Raw genomic sequence first — 27,742 nt, 5'->3', positions numbered from 1 at the left:
TCAATACCTCATCAACAGGCTCTCTCGCGGAGCACTCCCGGGTCCGGGGGGGTGGGGGGTGGCACTTCAGCTCCCAAGATTAGCTCTTTATCCTCCAGTAAGATTTCTTATACTGCCAAATTGTGAAATTAATCTTTTACCAAGTAGAAAAGAAGAGGTTCTCTCGACCTTAGTTAGCAGGTCCTTGCTTTAGATTATTTACAAGATGGGGAGACGGACTTCCTGTTTGCGCCTTCCCCGTTTGTGCCTAATTTAAAAGAAAAATTTTCTTTACAGTTCCAATTTCCGTACTACTCACGGGTTGTTACTTTAAAGTCCAATTGCTCACAAGAAGAAGTCAGCGCTCTCCGACCATGGCAGCGCGGCTTCACTCCGCAGGAGAAGCAGTCGACTCTCAGCGCCACACCACTCACCCCGTCCCCCGTTCAGAAGCCTTGAAAAAGGCTCCTTCGCAGGTCGGGGGGGCGCAAATGTTGCCCGCTGAGTCACCAGGTTCACAGGCTTCACCGCCTGTGATTTTTGAGGGTCGCCGCGTCGCCGCAGCGGCAAGACCCAATCCTGCGGAGCCGATTCCCTCCCGAGCTTGGAGGGAATCCACCATTAGTCGATGGCGCTAACCCGGAAGTCCTGCCCCAGGCGCAAAATTGTTGGGGGCACAAAGTTTCAATGCTTGGTGCTGTCTCAATACAGCTTTGCGCTTCTGTTACAGGGATCCATTGAAAATGGTGTCTCCATGTGAACCAAGAAGACTTGACAATGGAACAAGTCTTCTTATCTCTGCACCTGCGGATCTCTTGGATGATGCTCTTAGTTGAATGTGCATACGCACTCCATCCGTTTCCCTCCCTCCACGTGGCCCTGGGCACTGGCAACCCACACTATGTCACTGGTTCTATGTGGCCATCCTGCAGAGAGTTGAAGAGCATCATCCCATCCCCAACGCCAGTCCTTTGATCCTTTTCTCATGGGACTTTCTCACCTTATCCCTGTCTATCTTTACTGCTCTCAGGTTCCTTGTATGCTGTACTTCTTAATATGTAGCACCCAGAAGTGCCGTACTGATTTCATCTGCGTTTTAATTAATTTTAAGTGTATTCATTCCTTTGTAGGATTTTTTTTTTGGGGGGGGGTATCTTTAAGTTGTTTTTATTTACATTTTAATTTTATGCACTGTTGTAGAGAGTTGCTTAAGTGGTTTATAAATCTGTCTCTATAAATATACCGCCCTGCCCCCGCTATGTAATCCGGATTTGCCTTGCGGAGGAAGATCCAGTATTCAAAAAACCAAAAAGGCGTTGTCCCCAAGCGTCTCTGCCCGCCTAAAGCAGCCCCCTTCTGCGAAGCGCCTCTGCGGCCGGGGGATGCCTTCGCCGGCCGCGTGGCTCGCTCGCTGCTGGGAGCGCGCAGCCCGGGCGCGTCCTCCTGGAAGGAGCGAGGCGCGCCGCCGCCCCGCCGGCCTGGCGTTGGTGTCGGAGGGCCGCCTTCGGGGGCGGCTGCTTCCTGCCGGGAAGGCGGCGCTTGGTGCTCCGGGCGAGGCGATGGCGGCGGCGGGGCCGCGCCGGGGTGCGTGGCTGGCGCTGGCGGCGCTGCTGGCGTGGAGCGGCGGGCGGGCGCGCGGCTACTTCCCGGAGGAGCGCTGGGTGCCCGAGTCTCCGGCGCGGCCGCCGCGCGTCCTGCTGGCCCTGCTGGCGCGCAACGCGGCGCACTCGCTGCCCGCCGCGCTCGGCTGCCTGGAGAGGCTGCGCCATCCCAAGGACCGCCTGGCGCTTTGGTGAGTGAGCGAGCGAGCGAGCGAGCGAGGGGCCGGCCTTGCCGGGCGGCCCAGTCCCAGGAGCCGCTTCCCATCGCGCAGTTCCCGCGCAGCCTCGCCCGCCGCCGAAAGCCCAGCGCGCTCGCCGCGCAGCTTGCTCGCGAGGAAGCCGCTCCGAGCCGCGGCACCCGGATGATGGCTGTGCGGCTGCCACGCGCATGTTTCGCCCGGAATCCTAGCACTGTAGAGGGGGGAGGGCACCGAGGGTCATCTAGTCCAACCCCCTGCCATGCAGGAAACTCAGCTCAAGCAAGCAGGGCCAATGGCCATCCGGAACTTGTGGAGCGCTCCACTCCCCACTTTCAACAGAGTGAGACTCCCCCCCCCCTTTTTTTAGGGTAAAGGTAAAGGGACCCCTGCCGATTAGGTCCAGTCGTGACCAACTCTGGGGTTGCAGCGCTCATCTCGCTTTATTGGCCGAGGGAGCCGGCGTACAGCTTCCGGGTCATGTGGCCAGCATGACTAAGCCACTTTTGGCAAACCAGAGCAGCGCACAGAAATGCCGTTTACCTTCCCACCGGAGCAGTACCTATTTATCTACTTGCACTTTGACGTGCTTTCGATCTGCTAGGTTGGCAGGAGCTGGGACCGAGCAACAGGAGCTCACCCCGTCACGGGGATTCGAACCGCCAACCTTCTGATCGGCTAGTCCTAGGCTCTGTGGTTTAACCCACAGCGCCACCCGTGTCCCTTGCTTTTTTAGTTCCCAGTAAATATGGGTAGAGCCGTGTTGCTGCGACGATTGAGTCCATACTCGGGGAAGTAAACAGCCACCACCCAGTATGCCTCTGTGCATTTGGCGGGCTTTGGCCCATGTAGTCCGGCATCCAGTGGAAGCAGAACTCGGGTGCAAGAGCAGCTCCCCGCTTGTGACTCAGAAAGTGGCTTGAGGCTGCAGAACTTCGCCTTCCCGTCTACTCCATGAAAGATTAGAAAGCAGCTTTGGCAATGAGCACATGAAAATTACTAGTCTTCAAAAAACAGAGCAAAAACGGTTTGCGCACAGAGTAGCCAGCTGGAGGAAGGGGAGAGGAAATGTCAGTACAAGACAGTTTACAAAAGTTTGCCTGCCTGTTTGCCAAGATTACTGTACATGAGTGGCTTGGGCTGAAGTTGTTTTGCAGCCAATTCCATCCGCAGGCTGGAATTCAAAAGTGAATTTTCATTTTATTTTCAATATTTATCAAAATACTGTATTTCTTTGGATTTAATAAGCAGCTTTTAAAAAATGTGAATTATATCAGCAGTAGTGGCTGATAATTGATCCCTCCCTTGATGGTGGTCCTGAATAAAATCCCTCTTCTGAAGCTGACAGTCACTTTGGCACCAAAATGCCCCCCACCCAAACAGATACTGTATCACGGTAAGGAAGGGCAGGGTTAATTTTCCCTTCCTTGCCTTCTTTGATACTTTTTAAAACACACCCAGCAAGTAGATACGTTTAATATCATATATTAATTTTGTGTGGTTTTTGAGGCTGTGCCTAGTTTTTGGTTGATGTTCAGTGGACCCAAAATCGTCGTTCACTGTGAAATTGGTTTGCAAGCCTTTGGGCACCAACATTGCTCTTCAGAATGGCTGTCAGCCTAAGTCAGAATCCATTTCAAAAAGATGTAATATGGTACCTCAGAACATGTGCAAAGTGCCCCCCCCAAAAGGCAGCAACATTTCATTACTGGAACATCTTGCAGCTATGGAAAGTGTGGTAAAAGGAAACACTGGCCGCCTTCTGTCTCCCCCTCTCCTGTTCTGGCAGCTGGCCAGGAGGATCTGAGTGGCTTGACAGCCCCAAGAGGCCCTGATCTGATGGGGCGGCGGCTCATCCTAATGAAGAATGGAGGCAGAGTAATAGGTGGCAATTTGTCAGGTTTAGGGAGATGTAAGGATCATGATGCACATAAGAATAAGAAACATACTCATTGTAAGTAGCAAGGTTTGGGAGGAGGTTAGTTACAGTCAACAAATTAATCTGCAAGAAACGTGATCCTCAACATACATGGCCTGAAGAACTGTGAGATCGGCTCACACAGATCTCCACACTGACTGGGGCTGACAGGAGTTTCTAAAATATCAGATGCTATGGGCTTAGGATGTCTCATCCTGGCTCGGAATGAGGAGTGCTGTCTGATCTTTTAAAAATATGGTGGGGTAATCATAGCTGGGACACTCATGGGTGGTGGGTGGGAGCTGGGGCTGGGCAGGACATCCTTTGTTCTCTTGCTCCCCCCCCCCCCCCCGCCGCATGGAGCCAAGTGCAGTTATTGGGCCGCAGGATTCCCATTGCTGCTTTGGGCCTTCAGGACAGGGCTGTCCAAAGAGGCAGCAGATTTGCTGACCCACAGATAAAATCCACGTGGGGGAATGGGTGTAGGGGGAAGGGAGGGGACCAGGCTCCATGGCGTGAGAGTGGTACAGTGGGAGGGAGGCAGAGTCTTCTGGAGAAGGCGTGGAAACTCTAGAGCCATTTCTGGAAACTTGCCTTTGTGTGGGCCTTTTCTTCTCTGAAGGGAATTGCTTTCCTAAGCCAGGAAGGGCTCTTGATGGTGCTGCACATCCGTGCATGCTGTGACTCGAGCATCTGCTTTTGACGTTGCAGCACCAGTTCTCTGAGATCCTCCTCCCCTGAGTGAAGCAGACCCCAACTTTGTTGTGTTTTTACATTTGTCAAAAGTGTTTCTCCAAACTTTCCCAAGTTAGTCAGCTCTGTTTCTGCAGCTTGAGTTTTTCTTTCACTGTTTTATGTTCTGTTTCTTGTACTTCACTTTCTATGCTTGTTTTTTCTTTAGCTGAACTGTAATTTTGTACATTTTTTTAATCATCAAGTGGGGTTGGTTTTTCTTGGAGACTGTAAGCTGTGCTCTGGAAGAAATTATTCAAAGTGTGGGGTATACATTTTCAAATGAAGTTTGTGCCCAGTTAGAAACCTGTGCAGATGCTAAAATACTGGTGTCCTTCATTTTGGGTAACCTTGGCAAGTGGCTGTTTGCAAGCCTGGAAGTGTGAGGTGGGGAGGAATGAAGCTTCAAAATCCATTGCCTTGCGTGTCTTTTAGGGTGGCAACTGATCACAACGTGGACAACACGACAGCTGTGCTTCGGGAATGGCTGATGAATGTACAGAACATGTATCACTCGGTGGAGTGGCGGCCCATGGAGCAACCCAGGTGAACAAACCAGCATTGTGGGGAAGGGAGGAGAGAAAAGGGGCTCCAGTATTTGTGGGGAGAGGTGGAGAGAAGGGAAAAGAAAACAGAAACTTGATTTGAAGAGGGATCCAATTCCCAAGGAGAGAGTGAGAACACAGAGACTGCTCTGTGGCTGAGTTCGTTGGCATTTAGCGCATCTAGATTCCTCTGTTGGGGCAGGTAGGGTGGGGAAGAAGGTGATTTCTTTATGTGACCTCACCCTGAGCCTCGCTGTCCCTGGCAGGTCCTATCTGGATGAGGAAGGTCCCAAGCACTGGTCCAATTCCCGTTATGAACATGTCATGAAGCTTCGCCAGGCAGCGCTGCAGTCTGCCCGGGACATGTGGGCTGACTACATCCTGGTAAGGAGAGGCTTGGGCGGGAAGCCAGGATGGGGGAGCTGCATTTCTAAGATCTGATGACTGACTTCCAGGGACCTTGATTTAGGGCATCACTGTATGCTGTGTGGCAGCCCAGCAGTCTGCACATCCAGGAGGGCTTTCAGCGCATGCTAGTGCCCTGCTCAGCTGCACAGCTGAGAGAGATCATCTGGAGACCAGTGTGGGCTGCGCAGTTTTAATTCCCATGGCTGGGAAACAAGCCTGACTTTTCTAGGGATACTTCAGTAAACAACTGTGTCATTTAATGGTTATAGTGTTTGGGCTGGGAATGCCTCCTTTCAAACCAGCCCCACTTTTTGCTGCTGTCAGATTGTGCAGCTGTTCCTTTCCCTGTGGTTCATTCCCTGCGTTAATTGTAGGTGGGAAGGATGTTTTTGGATTTTGGACTTCAGGTAATAAAACACCTTTGCCATGATAATCCCTCTTCACCCCACCCCAGGCAAAGCGGGAATCTGAGGATGATAATTCTGACTTAGCTTTATAGGGTTGTTGTAGGGATTGCGGAGAATGATGTGAAGCTCTTTGTGAATAATTTGCCTAAGCGCTGAGGATTGTTTTTGTTACATCCCCTGCCTCCCAAGGAAATTTGGGAGAAGTGAGCAGACTTGTTTCCAAGCTTTCAATACATTCTGAACCAGGGCCTCCCCTTTGACCTGGGAAGTAGCTTTGGCCAAGCCAAGGGCCCCTGACGTTGCACAGAGAAGGGAAGGATGCGTGTGCCACCAAGGGCCCTAGGGCAGAGGTTGCTAAGATGACACCTGTGGGTGCAAAGGTGCCCTCACGGCATTTCCCCTGTTCCTACCAAGCCTCTAAGCCGTGGTCTTCCTCCTGAGTCATGAAGTGATGAAGTCACCCGTCTCTCCTCAGAAAAGTACATAGAACTGAAAGCGGAAGTTGGTGGAGCAACACTTTACTTCATTTCCTCTTTCAGCCCTGAGGGCCTCCCAAACCTCTGGATCTGACTTTTAACCAGATCCCTTGGGAAAGTGAAGCATGTATGTTTGCACTTTTCTCTCTTCCTTTCCCTGGGGGAAGGGAGAGAAGTGAAGTGTGGGGGGTGGGGGAACAGTTGCTGTGACCACTGGCCAAAAAGCTTGGTGGTCCCTCCATTAGAGATCTCAAGTCACAGCCCTTGGACTCTCCATAGGGAAAGGCAGCCTTTCTGCCCCAGCCCTGCAGTGGGGAAAGACCTCTTCTCAAAACCAAATGTGGTATTTGGTCAGAACCCTCAATTTCTTGTAATAAGATTTTGGTTGAGGACAAAAGTAACAGAAGAAGAGAGCTCACGGCTGGCCCTTCATTTCTGGGGTGAGACTGGCTTTGCCACGGCAGTGCCTTGTCCATTGATCTTATCCAGCTCTTTTCTTCTGCCACTTTGCTGTTCTGCAAATACTGCCAAATCTGGCATTAAAAGGAAACTATCCAATGCAGATCACAGCAGGTGATGCCCTGCCTTGCCTCACCTGATTCTTCTAGTACAGAGTGGAATATCTCTGGGGGCGATGATGCCACTTCCCTGTCTCCAATGCCCCTTCGTGCCCCCTGACCTCCTCAGCCTCGCCTCGCTGGGGGCGCAGCCGACATTCTTATGTGGGCTGCTCTTTCCCTTGGTGCCTTTCAGTCCTGGGCAAGCACAGCTGGGGTGGGATTTTGGGATGGAGTGGTAGAAGTCCAGCTGTTCTCACTGGGAGCCAGCCCCCTTGGCTTGTCATGCCTTGTACTTCTGTTCTGGAATTAGGTGCTGGCCTGCAGCCCAGAATTGCTGGCAGGGAGTGATTTGTGTGTCTCTGTGCTTCTTGCTAGGGCTGGAGGGAGCTGCCCTGCTCATGAAAAGCAGAGGCACCTGTTTGTTTGTGGAGACGTCATCAAGTTTCTTTTAATCCTAGCAGTACCTTGGCTCTTAGGAGATAAGCCCACAATGGACCTCAGTTCCTGCACAGTTCCTCAAAGGATTTCTTATGGAAGGAGTGTCCTCACATGCTTAAGCTGGCTTTTCTTGTAGTTGTCCTCCAAGCCAAGCATACCTCCTTCTGTTTCACAGATGAAAAAAGGGACACACACTGCCATTTGTTTTTACAGCAATCTGAGTGGCGTCCTCCTTGTGTTACATGTGCAGAAAAGGGCCTCCTCCACTTTCTGTATTTTAATGGCCTCACAATATACTGTCCTATGCTGTTTTAGAAGCTAAGATGGTGCTGGTGCTTTTAGTTAAAAGGAAAAGCAAACGGGTGCCTCGCACTGCAGACCAAAATAAATATTGCCAGCTGGAAAATGGCAGGCTGTGAATTCCACGGAGCCTTAGTGCTCTTGTGCTCACACATTCACGTCTCTGCCTCCTGCATAGGAATGACTAGTAGCTTGAATGTTCTAGCTTCTTCTGCTACAATGGTGGTTATCCCCAAAGCTGCCCTTGCAAGCAAAATACGGACAAGAATTTACCAGGAACAGGTACCAGAATATCAAAGCCTTGGTCCCTACTAAATAGTGACCATGAGAAGGTACATATAATGCCCCTTAGAAAAGCAGCTGCCATCCAAGTTTGGGGTCCCTTCCTTCTGAGAAGGTATAGGGGGCAATAAGAAAGGTGGGGGGGCAACATGTCTTTCCTTTGCCAAGCAGATGGCTGACTCCTCACCATCCTTATTTTTCCCTTTCACTGACATCACAGCTGTCGCCTCTCATTTTCATACCTGTCCTTCCTTTCTGAAAAGTTATTTTTCTGGCAATTGGATCTCAAGGCTGCATCTGCTGGACCAAAATCTCCTGGGTCCAGATTTGGCCCAGCAGCTGCCAGTTTTAAAATGTTGGCGTATCACAAGCATAGGTTAGAAGTTGAGGTCCTAACACAGGGGCACAGTAATTTGTTGGCTAAGGTTTCTTGCTCACCAGCAACCTTGGACCTTGGGGATTCACAACATTTAAACTGGAACAGCTGCTGTAGAACTGACTTTTCTCTTCTTTTTCTTGCTGCATAATTCTGCAGTTTGTGGATGCAGACAATCTCCTGACGAACCCTGACACTCTGGGCCTTTTGATAGCTGAGAACAAGACTGTGGTGGCTCCGATGCTGGACTCACGGGCAGCCTATTCAAACTTTTGGTGTGGGATGACCTCTCAGGTAGGTGGATCCCAGCCTCTGGTTTAACTCTGTTCTTGCCATGTGTGCTTGAGACCACAGCCAAAGACTATGATTGAGGCAGTAGGCATGAAGGACTTGGTATATCCATGGCTAAGCACATGGTCAGCTGACATGACCTCAACGATCTTCTGTCCTTCAACAAATTCAACACAGAGAAATATCTACCAGGCATATTCTCTGCAACTTCCTTGCCTCCTAGCCAATACAGTTCTCACTTTTTCAGAATCTCTCTTTGTGTGTGGATCAAGGATGATGAGCATCTGCACTCATTCATTGAAAATATGTTTATTTAAGAAAAGGATATGTTCTTCAAATTAAGAATCAAGCACCTAGAGCCATAAAAAGATAATGAGGTATTTAAACACAAGTTAAAATTAAATCCATGCTTGCACATTTCCTTGAAATATTCTCTGCTATAGATATGCAAGATAATGGGTTTATGCATTTTGTTGCAACAGCTATGACATGAACCAAGAAAGCAAGTTCTGACTTTACCCTATTGGAAAAGTGTAAACATCAATTGATTTCAAAACATTGTGTGTCTGTGGTGTGTTTTTGGAAACAGTGGCTTCTTTTTACAGTACATGGTAAAAGAGGACCAATATCTTCTGAATTAATTTTGCTATCTTTTTTCTTTAGATCTAATACAATGTGTTTTCTTTAAAATAATGAGTTAGTTTAACTATTGAGGCAAGTCTTTTAAAAACCGTGCAGCTAGAGCTCTTAAGTGCTGTCATCATGTATGAGACTGTTTTTTTATGCTCCTGCTTTAAAGGTAAAGGGACCCCTGACCGTTAAGTCCAGTTGCAGACAACTCTGGGCTTGTGGTGCTTATCTTGCTCTATAGGCCGAGGGAGCCGGCGTTTGTCCGCAGACAGCTTCTGGGTCATGTGGCCAGCATGACTAAGTCGCTTCTGGCGAACCAGAGCAGCACACGGAAACGCCGTTTCTCCTGTCTTACTGTTCATATAATTCAGCACAAAGACTCGTTTTGCACATGATGCTGAAGTGTTGCAAGTTTTCCTAGGCTGGGCTCTATTCCTGCTTCTCTTTGCAGGAAATCTCATGTGGAATTTCAATTCTGCTTCTCCTAGGGCTATTACAAGCGCACGCCTGCTTACATCCCCATCAGGAAGCGAGACCGCCAGGGCTGCTTTGCTGTTCCCATGGTGCACTCCACCTTTCTTATCAACCTGCAGAAAGAGGCCACTCGGAGCCTTGTCTTCTACCCACCCCATCCGGATTACACCTGGGCATTCGATGACATCATCGTCTTTGCCTTTGCCTGCAGGCAGGCCGGTGAGTCAAAGCCCTATCTTTGCTCACAGAGAAGGATGCCGTCTTGGTTTGTGTGAGTTGGCCTTGCAGAGGCATCTGTTTGTGAGGATCAACAAGATTAATTGAGATGGTTTTTCTTTGTTGAGCTGCCTTGCAGACAATTCTTCAGCATAGCTGCATACTTTCCCTTATTTTGCCTTGGAAAATAGGGACGCAGGAAGCTGCCTTATGCCTAGTCATACTGTGATTTCATCATTGCAGGAGGTCCTTGTGGTCCCTCCCAACATTGCGTCTCTATGATTCTATGAAACTATTTGCCAGTCTAATTCAGCATTATCAACAGTGACTGGCTACAGCTCTCCGAGGTTTCAGGCAAAAGTCCCTCGTAGCCCTGCCTGGAAACACCCAGGATTGGACCTCAGGGTTTTTGCTTGCAAGACACGTCCTCCACCATTGAGCCACAGTATTTCTTCAGTCCCCAACTTGTTGCCTGCTAGAAACACTCCATTCTCATCACATACAACTGCTGCTCTTTGAAGCCAGGAGAAGAAGATTGGATAGCCCCATGCTGCTCCCTGCTGTTAGGAAATAGCACCCTGTGGAAATTATTACTCCAGAGGTGGGGAACATCTGGCCAGGGGGTCAGTCTTACCTTCCCTGGGGATGCAGTTTGGCCCATGAGGCCATTTCCCCCCCAACCACACCCTCTGATCAATCAGCTGGCATCACTCGTGGCAAGGGACAAGAGTGTGGAGTTCAAGGGATGTCTCTCCCAGGCAGCTTCTGTTTCCAAAAGGCCCATTGCCTGCACGTGGGACTCAAAACAGGAGGGGTGGGGATTGTGCTGGACTCCAGTTCCCTTCATCCCGGACTGTTGGCTGTCATGATGGAATGGATGGGAAGTGTACTCCCACAACATCTGGAGGACCACAGGTTCCCCATCTCCGCTTTAAATATTGCTGCACCTGGGATAGTGTTGCCATGGAATGGGCAACCAGGTGGCAGCATGGGCAAGGAGAAGCAGATCTACTTTGCTACCTGCCTGCTTGCTTGGGGCCTGCTTGCTTGGGGCACCTGCTTGAGGCAAGTGCCTTCTAAACAGAAACACAAATCCATGAATCCAAGGAGGCATTCTTGGGATTTCCAGGCACAACCAGTTCTACTTTGATCTTTGCTCCTCACTGTAACTAGGGCTATATGTTTTCCTTGCTAGCAACAACAAAAAACAAAAAATAGATGTGGATTTCTGCAAGCTATATAAATGGTGCATCTTGGGGGGGGGGATCATAAATTGGTCTTATTTTGCATACTTTGTTCTTCTGTGTTTTAATATTTTGAATTTTTTGTTCTGGGTTTGTTGGTCATGGGAGAGGCAAGGGTGCTGAAGCTGTGCCCCAACCACAGAAAATTTCGTTCAGGCACCTCTTTTGCTATTGAGAATTAACATAAGGGCTAGAAGCTTTGAAAAAGAAGAAAAGCTTCCCGAGAGCACCCCTTCCTACATTTTGAGCTCCTGTAGAATTGCATGTAGCCCAAATAGTGCAGATTCCTTGGGCTGGTTCTCCGCCTAGTTTTAAATCTTTGAACAGGGTACTGGAGCATTTTGTGGGCTGCCAAGTGTACCATCAGAATTTATTTTAATCACCAATTAGCCCAACTTCATGCATATGGAGGTGAAACGTAACAATGGCCATGACTCTTTGACTTGGAAAGGATACAGAGAGGGGTCTGTCTTCTGCTGCCCAATGGCATCTTGATTTTATGTGCTCCCTTTTGTGGTTCCTCCCTGCTTTGTTTAGAAGTTCAGATGTACGTGTGCAACAAAGAGGTGTATGGCTTCCTTCCCGTGCCTCTGCGATCCCACAGCACCCTCCGCGACGAGGTGGAGAGTTTCATGCACGTGCAGTTGGAGGTGATGGGTGAGTTCTATGTGACTCTTGGCCAAAAGTTAGCAAGGCCTTTGCAAGTTGTTGTTTTAAACCAAAGAGGAAATTTTTATAAATAGACACAAGATTTTACCTTGTGTAAGGGCTAGGACAGGGGTCTGCAACCTTTAAGACAAAAAGAGCCACTTGGACCGAAGAAAAAAAAACTGGGAGCCGCAAAACCATTGCGACATTTAAAACAGTGGGGAGTGTCAGGGCACACAATGCGCCTCCTCCCCTCGCTAGTATCCGCCCCGGAGCCGCAGCAAAAGTGTAAAAGAGCCACATGCGGCTCTGGAGCCGCAGGTTGCTGACCCCTGGGCTAGGAGGAGGGTTAGAAAACTACCCTGGGGGTGGGGGCTGTGCATATCATTGAATACATCATGATAAGAGTTTCAGCAAGGCGCTGTGTTTCCTGCTTTGTTTGCTCTCTCCCTCCTCCCTCCTAAGCAGATCTAGGGTTACCATATTTCAAAAAGCAAAGACCAGGACACCCCAAAAGTTTCTGAGCTTTTTTTTTTTTTTTTTTAGGAAACCACTGGAATTGTTGAGCTTAGGAACTCTATCGGCTTCACTGGTGCAAAATATACAAAGAATATAAATAAAGCACTGGAAAGCTCTTCTTTCTTCCTCACACTCAACCCCACCTGTGGAAAAAAAGAGGGGGAAGAGTTTTCGTTTTTATTTTCTGGGGGTGTTTATGTTGTTGGTTCCCCCTAAATAGCTTTCCACCATATTAAAAAGGAAGGGTTTTTTTTGTTTTTAAGGAGACTATCTTTTTGCTTGTTTGCCCTCCCTCCCTGCCTTTGATAAAAAGAGAGAGAGATTGGTGGGATGAGGGCTTTTGGGGGGGCCCTCTGGGGGGGTGGAGGGGAGAAGATTTAGCTGGCTGCCTTATGCTGAAATGGGAGGTTGGGTACTATGTGAGCATGATGCTAAGGGTGTTTGTTGGTAAGCAGTGCAAGCAAATGTGTGTCTACTCACAAATAAGTCCTACTGAATTCAATGAGGCTTACTCCCAGGAAAGGAAAAGTAAGTTTAGTTGAATTCAGTGGGGCTTATGCACGCAAATATTCCACTTAGACCTCTGAGTGGGAAAGCAGATGCAACTTGACTAATAAATCACAAACTACTCTGTAAATTGGTTGAAAATATATTAAATATATTATATGGAAGTTAATTTCATATTTTCATCTACTACTTCCTTGCATTTTAAGGCCCTCCGCCGCTGCTGGGAACCTCAAGGCCCTCGGCGGCTGTGGGGGAAGGGAGGTGCACCCTCCACTGTTCTGGGGCCCCCCAGCAAGGCCCTCGGCCGCCGCAGATATATTGAGATATTGTGATATTTAGTTGTTGGTATATTGTGATGTTGAAAACCAGATATCACCCAGCCCTACTTAGGGGAGAGCGAGGATGGCTTACTTTTGGCAGAGCTTTTGACATCTTCACTGGTGGTTTGCTATAGGAAGGGCTCTGCATGCTTTTGGGCTATTAGGTAATCAGTTAGTCAATTAATTTTGGCACCTGGGCAATCCCTGGTTGTGGGCTGATAAAGGCAAAGTTATGTGACCCAGATACATGTATGCACTTTGAGCAAAGTTGCATGCTTTTCCCTGTTTTGCAATTCTGCCTTGGACAATCACGGAGAGACTGAAGGGCTGAACAGGACCCTCAGCTCCTAAGCCATGTGGCTATTTGGTCTGGTCATCTGATCTGTTGTGCACATTTCTAAGAGTAGAGGAAAGTTTATGTAGATGCATAATGAAACCTGGGGGTGATGTCATCCATTTGTGGGGAGTACAAAACCAACTTGCAGTTTAAGAGCCTGGCATAATGATGATGATGATGATGATGATGATGATGATGATGATAATAATAATAATAATAATAATATTTATACCCTGCCCATCTGGCTGAGTTTCCCCAGCCACTCTGGGCGGCTCCCAATCAAGTGTTAAAAACAGCACAGCGTTACATATTAAAAACTTCCCTGAACAGGGCTGCCTTAAGATGTCTTCTGAATGTCGGGTAGTTGTTTATCTCTTTGACATCTGATGGGAGGGCGTTCCACAGGGCGGGTGCCACTACCTCTTCTTCCTTATGTCTGGTAGCTAAGCGGACCCTCCGGGTTCAGAGACAGAGACTGCTGGGGGAAGTGGGCACTGGCTGTGGGGCAGGGGCTTTCCAGAGGTGTCTGTCTGGCGATTGCTGGATGCAGGTCACTGGGAGTCCTGGACTTGATACGCAAGAGCTCTTCTGAAGCTCTCTTCTGACGCAGAATCATTCTGCAGAATCACCTCAAAAAGGATGTTGTAGAGTTGGAAAAGATTCAGAAAAGAGCTGCCAATGTGATCCAGGGGATGGAGCAACTCCCCGAGGAAGAAAGGTTGCAGCATTGGGGATGTTTTAGAGCAGGGGTCCTCAAACTATGGTCCGAGGGCCAGATCCGGCCCGCCAGGGTCCTGAACTCAGCCTGCCTGGCAGGAGCAAACAAAGGGGGTGGGGGGAGGCGGCCTACAGCGAGCAGCAAAGCGGCGGCAAAGCGTTCTGACTGAATGCAACGAAAGCATTTGGGAACTCCGTGCTCGGCCTAATCATACTCTCTGGCTGCATTGCATGCTGGGATTCGTAGTTTCCTGCTAAGGCAGAGAGGTGTCTCTTCCTCCCTCCCTCCTCTTGCATTTCAAGCGTTCTGCGGAACTTTGCTCCTGACCCCTCCGCCTTCCTATAGTTGCCCACTCCCCGCTAAGGCAGAGGCGCCAGCCGGGGAATGGTACCGCAGACCCTCTGGCTCTGGACTCTCTGTTTCGCAGGCGCAGCCACGCTGCTTAGTCCTCAGAGCCCCCTTGCGGAGAGGCGGGGGGCCGCATGGTGCCTGGGTCGCCATGGCAACTTGAGAGCGCTCTCCTCCCCGCAGGGCAGGATTCCATGGGCTGGAGGCGGAGGCCCCAGGCGAAGCCGGAGCGAATGGGCAGCCTCTCCCAACAAGCAGCCAGCTCTTGCAACAGGAGGAGGAGGAGAAAGAGGCCTTATACCGAGCCAGAGCATTGCTCAGTTTTGTCTACCCTGGCTGGCAGCAGCACTCTGGGGCTTCATGCAGGAGGCTCTCCCAACGCCTTCTGGGGATGCCAGGGGTTGAATTTGGGACTGCCACTGGGGTTTTATTTATTTATTTATTGACTTTATATACTGCCCTATAGGGACGCGGGTGGCGCTGTGGGTAAAACCTCAGCGCCTAGGACTTGCCGATTGAAAGGTTCGAATCCCCGCGGCGGGGTGCGCTCCCGTCGCTCGGTCCCAGCGCCTGCCAACCTAGCAGTTCGAAAGCACCCCCGGGTGCAAGTAGATAAATAGGGACCGCTTACCAGCGGGAAGGTAAACGGCGTTCCGTGTGCTGCGCTGGCTCGCCAGATGCAGCTTTGTCACGCTGGCTACGTGACCCGGAAGTGTCTGCGGACAGCGCTGGCTCCCGGCCTATAGAGTGAGATGAGCGCACAACCCTAGAGTCTGGCAAGACTGGCCCGTACGGGCAGGGGTACCTTTACCTTTACCTTTATACTGCCCTATACTCAGAGGTCTCAGGGCGGTTCACAGAACATAATCTAAAACCACAATTATATATATAAGCAAAATAAAAACAACCCAATAACATCTCCCCCCCCCCCAAAAAAAGAACCACATTTAAAAAGGGCATAGGATGTCAATCAAATCAACCCAAAGCCTTCCTAAAATGAAACGTTTTTGCCTGGCGCCTAAAGGTGTATAATGAAGGCACCATTTTTTTCAAACTATAGTCCGGCCCCCAACAGAGCCTGAGGGACAGTGAACTGGCCCCCTGTTTAAAAAGTTTGAGGATGCCTGTTTTAGAGAAAAGGTGAGTCTCCTATCGTGGAGAGAGGAAAGTTGAAGCTGAATGTTGGAAGGTTTAGGGCAACTGAAAGAAAGTCCTTCTTCCCACAACACACTGTCAAACTTGCTACTCCCAGAGACAGCCATATCACCGACTTGGATGGCTTTGAAAGAGGAGTAGGCCCATTCATGGGGGGGGGGGGGAGAGAGAGGGCTGTTGATGGCTCCTAGCCAGGATGGCCATTCTGGAGGCAGCAAGGCTTCCAAATAGCAGTTGAGCTCATGTTCTGCTTCCTGGTTTCCCTCAATGGGCATCTGGTTGGCTGCTGTGAGACCAGGATGCTGGACTAGACATTGTTGGCCTGATCCAGCCGGCTCTCTGTACTTCCTGATGCTGCCTTGGGCAAAGCTTGCTTCTCAGCCTGTGTTCCCTGGCCGTCAAAGGGGAAATGTATTTGGCCTACCTCCCAGGGGTCGCTATGAAGACAGCATATAAAGGTACAAAAGCAACTTAAGGTTAAGCTTCTATAGCTGGGAGTAAACCTCACTAAATCATCAATCTATTATTATTATTATGATTATGATTATGATTATGATTATTATTATTTAAAGTTACAGTGGTGCCTCGCAAGACGAAAAGAATCCGTTCCGCGATTCTCTTCGTCTTGCGGTTTTTTCGTCTTGCGAAGCAAGCCCATTAGCGGATTAGCGCTATTCGCGGCTTAGCGGGCTTAGCGGGCTTAGCGGATCAGCTGATAAGCGGCTTAGCGGATCAGCTGATAAGCGGCTTAGCGGATCAGCTGATAAGCGGCTTAGCGATCAGCTGATAAGCGGCTTAGCGGATCAGCTCTTAGGCGGCTTAGCGGATCAGCTGATAAGCGGCTTAGCGGATCAGCTGATAAGCGGCTTGGCGGATCAGCTGATAAGCGGCTTAGCGGCTTGGGAAAAAGGGGGGGGGGGAGGGAAAAAACCCTGCAGAAACTCGCAAGACATTTTCGTCTTGCGAAGCAAGCCCATAGGAAATTCGTTTTGCGAAGCACCTCCAAAACGGAAAACCCTTTCGTCTAGCAGGTTTTCCGTCTTGCGAGGCATTTGTCTTGCGGGGCACCACTGTATATTCTGCCCTTCATCTGAGCATCACAGGGCAGTTTACAGTATAAAAACAGAAAAAATAAAAGTGTAACAGACAAAACAACCCCAGCCCAGACACAAAGTTTGAAAAGCCACAAATTGTTTAATCTGCCTAAAACCTGGTTATAGATGAACAGTTTACTTGTTGCCTAAAGATATGCAACAAATGTGCCAGGCAAACCTCCCCGGGGCAGCCTTCCTCAAATGGGGAGCCACTGCAGAAAAGACCCTGTTCTTATGTGGCCTCTCGCAGAGGAGCACATGAAGAAGGGCCTCCAATGATAATCAACATGGCTTCCTTTTGCATAGGGATGCATAGGACCATGCTGCAAAAAGTGCCACTGAAATTGCAGGACATTGGACCAGAGCCTTTCTGCCCTGGCTCATGCTTTCTGCTTCTCCAGTTTAAGGCAGCCTGACCAGCCCCGCATGGCCTGTGTGAAGCCTCTCAGAGCAGCCTCTGCCATCAATGGTGCTTGTGTGTAGCAGTTGCTCCTCCTTTGGGTTCTGGAGGAGTTCTCTGTTTTGAGGTGGACTGTACTGCCTCAGAATGTACATGGCTTGGCTGCCATGCCAAAAGCCTTTCTGCATGTGGAAAGGTACTGTGTCGGGGAGAAAACGTTTAGTTTCTCAACATTTGCCTTTACCAGTGGAGTGGGATTTGTTTCAGGCATGTTTCTGCTGCTATGGACAACTGGTTTCGGTTCTTAGTTGCATCCTCTTTGTGTTGAAACATGGGGGTTGATTTTTGTTTTTTGTTTGGCAAAACACAGCACTGGTCATTTCATGGGCAAAATAGCAGTGCCTGGTGTCTGAATATAGAAGCCTTCTAAAAACAAGACTTTGGAGGGTAAAGAGACATTCCTGCCCCCCAACTCCCACCCAGCTGCTCCTTCAGATCTTTTCCTTTGGGAGGGCAGGATCTCATCTTCTGTGCTTCCATGGAATGCAAATGTGCAAAAGCACATTCATGTAAGAAGAAGAAGACCTTGCCTTTACTGTCAGGCACACTTTCATCCTTGTGGAATGTATCTGTGAGGAGTGGGACAGTCAAGTCTGTTGAAAATAGTGGTTGAAAAAGGTTGTGTGGAGGAAGATTTTTCTTTTTTTAAAAAGGGAGAACTTGGAGTTAAAGGAAGATATGTCATCGAAGCTTCTAGCCCACACTGAGAGCCAGCCTTGTGCCCAAACCCCCTCACCCGCCCTCCAGGAAACGGCCAAGGGCACATTTCAACTTAGCCTTGAATCTGACTAGAAGATATTTGGGGTAATCTTGAACCCAAGCTACAGTGATAAAATATTGGCCAGGGGATAAGAAAACCATGAAACCTTAGAAATGTAAGGAAATAAATTTAAAAGGACTTTAGTCTCCCCCCACCCCCATATGCTTGTCATTTGCAGCCAGAGGGCAAGGGGCAGGGACTTTCTGAAATGTCCTTGCCTGGTTTCCTGGAGATCTATTTACAAAGTTAGTGTAAACTCAGAGGGAGTGAACTGTCTTCCTAGGGCTTTTGAGAAGTCAAAATTGTATTTTGCTAAGGCTAGACTGGCCCTCCAGATGTTGCTGAACTACAATTCCCCTCAGCCCCTACCAGCGCTGCCAGGGGTCAGGGATGAAGGCGGTTCTAGCCTGGCCACATCTGGAGGGCCACAAGATCCCCATCCTTGGGCTAAGAAGAAAATCCATTTTAAAAATCCACCTAGACACCTCAGTGGTTCTCAGAGGGTGTGGCAGAGAGGAAGGCAAGTGTGGCAGGAAGATTCAAGGACAAACAAACAAAGAGTTAAACATTTCAGTATAGTATAGTATTAAAATATTTTTATATCTATCCGTGCCTCTCTTCAAGAGTATAGCTGTTTTTCTACAGTTCTCCGCAACATAATGTTGTGAACAGGGATTGTCAGCTCTGACAAATATGAAAGATCAGAAAAGAGAAAGGCTTCTTTGTGCTGATGAGGAGATAAGAGTTTGTTTGTATCAAATAAGATCCAATATGAATAAGTTTACCAGGCAAAAGCAAGTTCACACCTCTCTTTGAGTTTGTATCCATACTTATATTTTGGGAATGATTTGTGTTCTTATGTGGCTGCATTGTTTTATGCTTTCTAGATTCCGCCTGATCATATTATAAAGTAGTTGTGTTCTATGTTATAATCAAGCACTTTTTGTTTTCCAATGTATTTCTTATCAATAAAAAAATCAGTGTGGTGTGAGCAATTTCCCCCCTGAAAGTTTGGGAGACTCAGTGCTGCAGGACTACGTGGTGCACTGGGCATTCATGGGGAACAATTTATGTATGTGCCTCCACATCAAAATTTAGGGTGCAGATTTATTAATGTGGCTTAGAAATGTCTTCACGGACCAGAGGCGGCTCTTGGGGGATTCAGAATGGGAGTCTTTTCCAGCCCTACTTGGAGATGACCTGGGATCTTCCGTGTGTCAGACAGAAGCTCTGCCGCTGAACAATGGCCCTTCCCAGCATCTGACACGAAGCCAAGAATCTGGGGGGAGCTTGTCATAAAATGCATCTCTGCTCTTCTTTTCCTTAAATGAAAACCTGGTGACAGGTCACGTGACCCACCGCATGACCCCGTTTTGTCTTTCCCTACAGTTAAAAACCCTCCAGTGGAATCTTCTCGATACCTTTCTGTGCCTCCTAAAATCCCGGACAAGATGGGATTTGATGAGGTGAGGAAAAACAAGCAGACCTGTGTGAATGTGCTTGAACGGCATAATCTAAGTCACAAGATTTAAGCAGAGAACAGAATTTGACCGACCCTTGATTGTCATCATCTCCACCATCATGTACATCTGCTTCCATGGGGTCTGGGCGATTTCCTTTGGGTTTGGCCTAGTAGAGGGCAGTTTGAGGGACTTTTTCATTGGTGGGCTGTGATGCTGCTGCCTTCAGTCACCCTGCCTGCTGAAAGCCAAGTTGCAGACTTCCCTAGTTCTTTGACTTCTGGAGCCTTCTTTGTTCAGCTCTGCAGATCTTAGAGTGTAGTGCCATAGGGGAAATGTCTAGACATGAGAGAGCTGGTGCCAGAATCCCAAGGGGATGAGAGTGGACTGTACCACTTCAGACTACAGGTGTGTGTTGCAAGTGTGGAGAGGAAGATCCCCTTTTATAATGCCCCCTGCATAAAAGAAAACTTCCTGCAAGCAAAAAGGTTGCAGCCCAGCTTATTTCCTGCTTTGCTACTTGGCCATTTGCAGGGAGCTCAGCATCTTCTGCCTACACTCTGAAGTAATGCAGAGTCCATTCTGACTCTCTCCTCAAAGCTCCGCTATGTCCTTCGGTTGCCTGCATAGCTATGGCAAAGCCTGGGGCGCTGCTTTGCTCCCTCCTCTGCCTTTCTGCCATGGTGGGCCATTGCTCTGCATTCTTGACGCCGCAATGCTTCCTTTCCCAGGTCTTCATGATTAACCTGAAGCGTCGGACCGACCGCCGGGAGCGGATGCTGCGGGCGCTTTATGAGCAGGAGATAGACTGCAAAGTGGTTGAAGCTGTGGATGGCAAGTGAGTGCCTGCCTGGGACAAAGACAAAAAGGGCGAGTGTTCAGGGTGGAATAACCTTAGCCATGCCAATATCCTGTGTACTTAGGGGCCCAATGGTGTTGGAATGGGCTCACACTCACCATATCTAAAAGGAGGGGCTGTAGCTCGACGTTGGAGCCCCTGCTTTGCATCCTGCAGAAGGTCTTGGATCTGCCGTCAAAAAGGCTCTAGGGCAACAGGTTTGACATGAAGGGTCTTCTGCCTGGGACCCCCAAGATCTCCGGCCAGTCGTGGCATCTTCGCTTGCACGGAGCAAAAGATGTTGCTGCCAAATTGCTCACAGAAAGTAAGAAATAATAGGGGAAGTGAAATCTTGTGTTGGAGAAACTTCAGCGGCTGTAGAAAGAAGTAGGCAAGCTTTTGAGTGGCACACAACCCTGCTTCTTGGGCTTGAGTGCTTTTCTGTTCTGTTCAGTGAAGAACTCTGCGCTGGCTGGAAGCTTCTGCACCAACAGAAGTTGATCCAGGGAAAGAGAATTGTTCTTTCTGCATTATTTTTCACCCTAGATCACACAGCCATATATCTTTGGCATGCATCTCTGCCGCTCTCTTCATGAATAGCTTGTGTTCTACTGACTGTCCTTTATTCTTTCATTCCATCTGTCCTCAGAGCAATGAACACCAGCCAGGTGGAAGCCTTGGGCATTAAGATGTTGCCAGGTTACAAGGACCCATACCATGGGCGTCCACTCACCAAGGGGGAATTGGGTTGCTTCCTCAGCCACTATAAGGTTTGGCAAGAGGTAAGTGATGCTCATCATGTCAAACAGTGGCCATTTTTTAATTATTTATTCAGGGGCGGTTCCAAGATGGCAACAGCTTAGCAAGCAGGCTTCGAAGCTCCGCAGATAAGAGGACTGTAATTAGCGCTGGTTGCTACCCAGGGAAGTAATATTTCCTCTTTTTCTTTTTTTTTACTTCTGTACTTTTTCTATCAGCACCCTCTTATCTATGCTATGAGAAACACCTTGGGCAAGTTCTGTGAAGCATCCTGGGCAGGCTGCCAGCTGCTAGCTATTAACCGCCAGCTCCCTTTTATACTTTGTTCCTCGAACTCCTGGCAGTCACCTCACAGAGAAGCTCTTAAATTGAACAAACTGAGCACTTTCTATTTTTTCTCTCTTCTTCGGTTAAGGAAACCTCTCCTTGTTTACTCCCCACCGCAACACTATGCCTGCTAGTAAACGCTACAGGGACCCAGAGGAAGCAGCTCTCTCACCAATCTAATTAGATTCCAAACAATCTAAAATGGAGGACTTTTTTAAACAAATCTGCTTTTACAGTTCCAACAAAAAAATGACTTTCTTTCCTTAAAGATGATTATGAATATGGGGAGAATACTGGATCCAACAATGGGGCAAGTTGACCCTGTGCCTCTAAGAGAGGAAGGAATAACAAGTAGGGAGAGCACCCAATTAACTCCAAATTCAAGAACGGTTGAGCATATCTTTCAACAAATTAGAGGTATTGCCTCTCAAAGAACCCAATTATCCAAAGAGGTCCACAGTTTATCAGTTAATAACAAGCAGGCACTAACAGAACACCAAAGTACCAAAGTGAAATGGCGACAAGAACTAAGCTCGACATAGAACGCGCAGAGGCTCTTAAAACAAACTCTTCTTATTTAATCTTCCAACCAAAAAAGATCTGCATGACAGTTTGCGGAAGGCCAGATCAAACTCCTAACTGGAAAGGTGCCTAGCGTTCCAAACGGCATTTATCAGGCTTACTTGGCATTGGACTTACAGAGATCGACTTAGTTGGGACTGAACTCTTGAATGCCACAAACCAAATCCAAAAATTATGTTTATGTCAAACAGCAAGGCATAGTCTGTCTTTTCAGGAGATGAGGTCATCTGTTCCCAACCATGAAACTTTCAAAACAGGTGTATATGTGTGGTTCTGCACAAGCAGTTAAGGACTGCAAGACACAGTACTTGGCACAGAATCCAGTTCCCAAAGCATCTCCCCTTTCATTGGGGGAGTAGGCAAGCTTCCAATCCTCCTAGCTAGGCTTCAAAGTTTGCGGCCCATGGGGTTGAGAGATCTCTCTGTAGGACAGGGATGAGGAACATGTGGCTCTGGGGTGATGATGGGCTACAAGTTCCATAATCCATTTCCTCATGTTGACTGGGACTGCTGGGAATCTGGAGGGCCACAGATTTCCCATCCCCACTATAAGATTTCCAGAAAGTGTGTGGGGCTTGTGTACCATTCCATGCCTAATTTACATAATTCACACAGGTTGCAGAATTCAGCATTTTGTGTTGCAGAATGTGGGTTAATGTGGCACGGGATTTCAGTGAGTGGATGTTTTAAAATGGTAGTTGGTAAACACAGTGCCTTCTCTGGCCTTCTTGCACACTGAAGAGCTCACGTAAGTGGCTTCCTTCTGTGTGGAGCCTATTGAATGCTGCAGATTAGCTTTCTGGAAGTGACTAAGATCTGGAAACAGAAATGCCTTTCTACAGATGCAGATCTGCAACCTTCCAATGGTCTCCTCATCCTTTTTGAAATGGGTGAAAATGGTTCAGTTTAGGCAACAATTGTATTATTGTATTATTGGCCCAAGATACAGATATAAAAGGAGATGAAGCAATATGCATTGGACCAAGTTCCATCCATCAGTGGAGAAAGATGGGGGCTTTAGTGTTACACAGAATTCCAGAGCGGTCCCTGTTGTGCTGGCACAAGTGGGATGCTGGCCTTATTTTGGCACAAGAGCCAGACTTGGGGTCTGCTGTGTGGCCTTGCTTGCTTGCAGTCTTCCAAAGCAGCAGGAAGGAATCCCTTAGAACCGGATTTCACTGCATTTTTAGTATGTGCTGCCACCTCTTGGGCACATTGGATTATTACATCAGCTAGAATATGGAAAACATTCATGGTGTGATGATCTAGAAAGGAAAGGGACCTTTAGGGGATATTTGCCACTCAAAATCTGAATGCCAGTTTTGTTTCCCTGCTCTGGGAGGCAGAGCTACATACAATCTTACAGGGCTTTGTATATGCTGTGGTTCTGAAAGACTGCAGAAAAAGAGTGCTGAAGGTGGCATTGAGAATACCATCCGCCTTCTGAGAATACAAGCTTTCATTTTTAAAAATAAAAAAGCAAGTTTCTAGACCAGCCTTCCCAATCCTTGTGTCTTCCAGGTGTTGTGCTGATGGGACTGATGAGAGTTGAAGTATCTGAAAGACAAAAGGCTGGGAAAGGCTGGCCTAGACCCAGCAGAGCTACCAGTTGCTGGGGAGGGGGGGTCTCATCAGTCCCCTGCATGACTTCTTGCCCCTCTCTGTGACCATCAAACTCAAGCCAAGCAGCCAAAAATAACTTGGTCCAAGAAAGAGCAGATTTAACCCCTTGAGCACCTTAGTGGAAAAACAGGATGGAAATATTTTCATTAAATAAATGAATCAATAAACAGTGACGTGTGCTGATTTTTGCTAGGTTGTTGAGAGAGGCCTGGAGAAGTCGGTGGTGTTTGAGGATGACCTGCGCTTCGAGATCTTTTTTAAGCGACGCATGATGAACCTCATCTATGACTTAGAAGAGGAGGGCCTGGACTGGGATTTGATGTAAGTATGGAAGTGCCGACTGGGGCAGCAGGAAGTCTTGGCAAAAGCATCCTTCAGTGGGGAATCTTGTATGGCAGAGTTGGGCAACATTTTTGCTTCTGGGGGATTCATGTGGGCAGGAGCGGGGAGTTAAGGGACCAACATCCTCCCTGCTCCCTTTCACATTTACACGAGTTGGGTGGCCGTATGTCATGGATGCTTAAGTTGAGGTTCCTGCATTGCAGGGGGTTGGTCCCTCAGGGTCCCCTCCAACTCTAAGATTCTATGATATCTGCCCTGCCATTCACACTCATAGGCACCTAGTTCCCCCCATGCCTTTCACTCCTGTTCACCTGCCTCACACACTCACACTTTAATCTCTGCAGCACTGTCTGCCAGGAACCCCATTAGCAGTGCAGGGACAGCAACCTTTTCCCTGCTGGTGGCTGCTCTGGGAGGCAGAGCTACATACAATCTTACAGGGCTTTGTATATGCTGTGGTTCTGAAAGACTGCAGAAAAAGAGTGCCGAAGGTGGCATTGAGAATACCACCCACCTTCTGAGAATACAAGCTTTCATTTTAAAAAATAAAACTGCCCTGGGGCTTGGTGGGCTGCATGGAGAGCAGTGGAGGTCTGCCTGCAGGCTGCCCCCATGTGATTCAAAGGGGAAAAGTGTCATGATCTCAATCTCTGCTTGCCTTTAGTTACATTGGCCGGAAGCGCATGCAAGTGGAGCATCCTGAGAAAGCCGTGCCCCATGTCCGTAATCTGGTGGAAGCGGACTACTCCTACTGGACCCTGGCCTACGTCATCTCCCTCCAGGGGGCCCAGAAGCTCCTGGACGCCCAGCCCCTCTCCAAGATGCTGCCTGTGGACGAGTTCCTACCTGTCATGTTTGACAAACACCCTGTGTAAGGTTGGGGCTGGGAGGGGAAGAGGGGCCTGTGGCCTTGGGCAGGAAGGAGCAGGGTGCTTTGATTATTAACACACCCTTGGCACATGAGATGTAGCTTCTTAAAAGAGGGAGATAGAGAGCAGCCCCTTGCTGTTTTCTGTTGGATAGAAGTTGTTGGCATTCATCTGTCTCAAGACAATGGAAGTCAAATGGCCAGGGCCTGCTCTAGCTGCAGAGTCTTGTGACTTGTAACTGCTGCCTCCTGCATTGCTTTTGCTATATTAGCAGCACCGAAGTGACCTCCCTGGGACACACCTGGGCAGTGTGTATGAAGGACCTGGGATGCCCAGGAAACAAGACCTCTTGGCCTCGCTGATGTGGTCCAAAGGAACGCAGATCAAGACGTTTGGCACCAGCTGGACTGCAGTAGTTGCTGGAAGCAGGCATACAAGGCGCCATCCAGTACACTCCACTCCAGATTTGTGTAGGGTTTACTCCTGAGCCTTTTCTTCTCACAAATATGTATCACAAGGCAGCAGGTAATAGTTGTAGGCCCTCCTGATTTACAGAAGGATTTTAAGTGGCAGCCTGTTGGGCCAGAAGGATGGCTGTGTCTGAGCTTCCTTCCACAGTCCTGTCGCACACCTCTTCTTTAGTTTGGCGTGGACACCTTTGCTTTTGTCTCATCTGTAGGTTCTGTCCTGGCATGTATTTCTTGCTTGGAAAATGGTTTTTGCTCTCTTGCTCCCTTGCCTTGTTCCAAGTTGGTTTCTATCTTCTTTGGCCATGCCATCTATCTGAAGCCAAGAACACTGGACAGCTGAAGTGGATTTCCCTCAGTGTGGTTAGATCAGGGGTAGCCAGTTCAAGAGGTTGCTGGACTGCAACTTCCATCGTCCCTGACTGTTGGCCAGGCTGGCTGGGGCTGATGGGAGCCAGAGTCCAAGCATCTGAAGAGCAACTGCATTAGCAACTCCTGGGCTAGATGATTGTACTCTTTGAGAAGGTAGGAATCAATTCTCTGTGGAATCTTATGTAGCTTTTGCCTAGGTAGCCTTCACTCTAGGTAGGGTTCACTCTCTCTTCTAAACATTGTTCAAAACTCCCATTGTTCTAGGCACATTTTGAGATACAGAATTTCATCAGCACAAGCAGTTTCTGAGCTCTGGGCACAGTACTGCACCTAAGATTTCAGATTAGAACTGCAGAGTGGAAAGAAAGGGGGACCTTTTCCTGCCTCCCTCTTTCCAGCTACTCTCTGAACACTGGCGAAGAGACCCTCTTAAGAATATTGGGGGGCGGGCGGGCAGGGGAAGGACTAGACCATGTGAAAAATGAACATACAGTGGTGCCTCGCAAGACGAAATTAATTCGTTCTGCGAGTTTTGTCGTCTTGCGATTTTTTTCGTCTTGTGAAGCACGGTGTCGGGAAAGTTTTGGAAAAGCTTCAAAAATTACCAAAGTCTTTAAAAACCTCAAAAAAGGCTACCACACCGCGTTCTATGAGTTGCTCCTCGAAGTCAAGTCGCAACTGTATTAACAGTGTTAAGAAAAAGGAAACAAACTTGCAAGACGTTTCCGTCTTGCGAAGCAAGCCCATAGGGAAAATCGTCTTGCGAAGCAGCTAAAAAAACAAAAAACCCTTTCGTCTAGCGAGTTTTTTGTCTTGCGAGGCATTCGTCTTGCGAGGTACCACTGTAATATTTTAGTTGCAGTTCATTCATTTTCAGCTATGTATTCTTGTTATAAAAAAAGCACACTTAGACATTCCATTGTTGTGCCCATAACCGACCTTTAAGGTGCAATTTAGCTCTTAGCTTTCATATCACAGCTTCTAATATGTTTCTGCTGGAAGAATCTAGAGTGTTCTAGAACATAACAGCTGCCCAAGGAGCTGATTCTCTCACAGGAAGACAAGAATGTGAAATATCTAACACTGAGGAAACCTGGTCCAAATAAGCAAGATGAGTGGAGAAAGTTATATTAGCAGAAGATATTTGTACAGTAGACCCTTGTATTCACCGAGAAGTGAAATTATGAAGTTTCATCTTTCTAGCTCGTCAGAAACCTAAGACAAACTTAGCTAGTGAGGAGAAGGCATTCCTTCTCTTCAAAGGGGGTTCATGGTTTGCCTCATGTAACTCCAGGAGTCATACTTTTGTGCAGTTAGTTGTTTGACTGATTTACACCTGTGGCAGAGATGTATCTCCAGAAGCAGCTCTTTTCATGTGATGTTTGTTCTCCTACAGTTCTGAGTATATGGAGCACTTTGAGAACCGGAACTTGCTGGCCTTCTCTGTAGAACCGCTGCTAGTCTTCCCAACGCACTACACAGGAGACGATGGTTACATCAGCGACACGGAAACCTCTGTGGTGTGGAACAATGAGAAGATCAAAACTGACTGGGACCGGGCCAAGTCCCAGAAGATGAAGGAGCAGCAGGAGCTGAGCAGTGAAGCCAAGAACTCTAATGTGCTCCAGTCCCCTCTGGACAGCACAGCCCGTGATGAACTATGACCCTGCTGGGGCACAGATGAAGGGGGCTGAGCAGGAGGGCATGATGTGGCATGAGGCGGGGAGGGCTTTTCCCTTTCTCAGGGTTTATGGGTTGCTTCCCTCGCTTTTCACACTGTGGGGTCCACATCTTTCATCACACCTTGTGGCAAAGCAATAATGGCAAGCTAAACTCCCTCTGCCATGCAGATCCTGCAACAGAAATCGTTTGGTTTACATAGCTGTGCCATCCCCCACCTCTCCCACCCTCTGTTTTGGAAGTGGTGTGGGTGAGATCTTTCCATACTCAGTTGTGTAAGAGAAGTTTTATTCTTTGAAGAATTGGTACTGGCTCCTACAGGGAGCCCTATATGTTCTGGAAGAAGCAAGAGTGGTTAGTCCTTGAAAAAATGCAGGCCAGACTTGCAGACTACAGCACAATGATTCTCTGTGTCAGACAAACCATTTATCTTGGTGTACGTTTCAGACCTTCCAGTTATTTTTATATAATTTTTTTACTGGT

General features: G+C 48.3%; 1 protein-coding gene across 2 annotated transcripts; it reads left to right on the top strand.

Annotated features, from left to right (window-relative positions):
* The first annotated feature begins 1,346 nt into the window (after positions 1–1,346).
* Positions 1,347–27,742, top strand: COLGALT1 (collagen beta(1-O)galactosyltransferase 1). Of its 2 annotated transcripts, XM_028721135.2 has the most exons (13): positions 1,347–1,771; positions 4,863–4,973; positions 5,239–5,356; positions 8,379–8,513; positions 9,629–9,833; positions 11,612–11,731; positions 19,330–19,406; positions 20,132–20,238; positions 20,888–21,020; positions 23,723–23,850; positions 24,536–24,742; positions 25,420–25,732; positions 26,976–27,112. In XM_028721135.2, exons 1-12 carry the CDS (start codon positions 1,362–1,364, stop codon positions 25,694–25,696), a joined length of 2,028 nt encoding a protein of 675 aa, XP_028576968.1. In that variant the 5' UTR covers positions 1,347–1,361; the 3' UTR covers positions 25,697–25,732; positions 26,976–27,112. The 2 variants fall into 2 exon arrangements, with proteins under 2 accessions (XP_028576968.1, XP_028576969.1); XM_028721136.2 differs by lacking the exon at positions 25,420–25,732 and having other exon boundaries at positions 26,976–27,742.

Source organism: Podarcis muralis, chromosome 2 (assembly GCF_964188315.1).
Source record: "Podarcis muralis chromosome 2, rPodMur119.hap1.1, whole genome shotgun sequence".
Classification (NCBI taxonomy): Eukaryota; Metazoa; Chordata; class Lepidosauria; order Squamata; family Lacertidae; genus Podarcis; species Podarcis muralis.
The sequence above is the reverse complement of the archived record's forward strand: the minus strand, read 5'-3'. Positions and strand labels throughout refer to the sequence as shown.

Excerpts from the sequence above, each read along its gene's own strand:
- COLGALT1 (XM_028721135.2), top strand. The coding sequence starts at position 1,362 with ATGCCTTCGCCGGCCGCGTGGCTCGCTCGCTGCTGGGAGCGCGCAGCC. Across the intron at positions 5,357-8,378 it reads TGTGGGCTGACTACATCCTG|TTTGTGGATGCAGACAATCT; the intron begins GTAAGGAGAGGC and ends ATAATTCTGCAG. Across the intron at positions 8,514-9,628 it reads GGTGTGGGATGACCTCTCAG|GGCTATTACAAGCGCACGCC; the intron begins GTAGGTGGATCC and ends TGCTTCTCCTAG.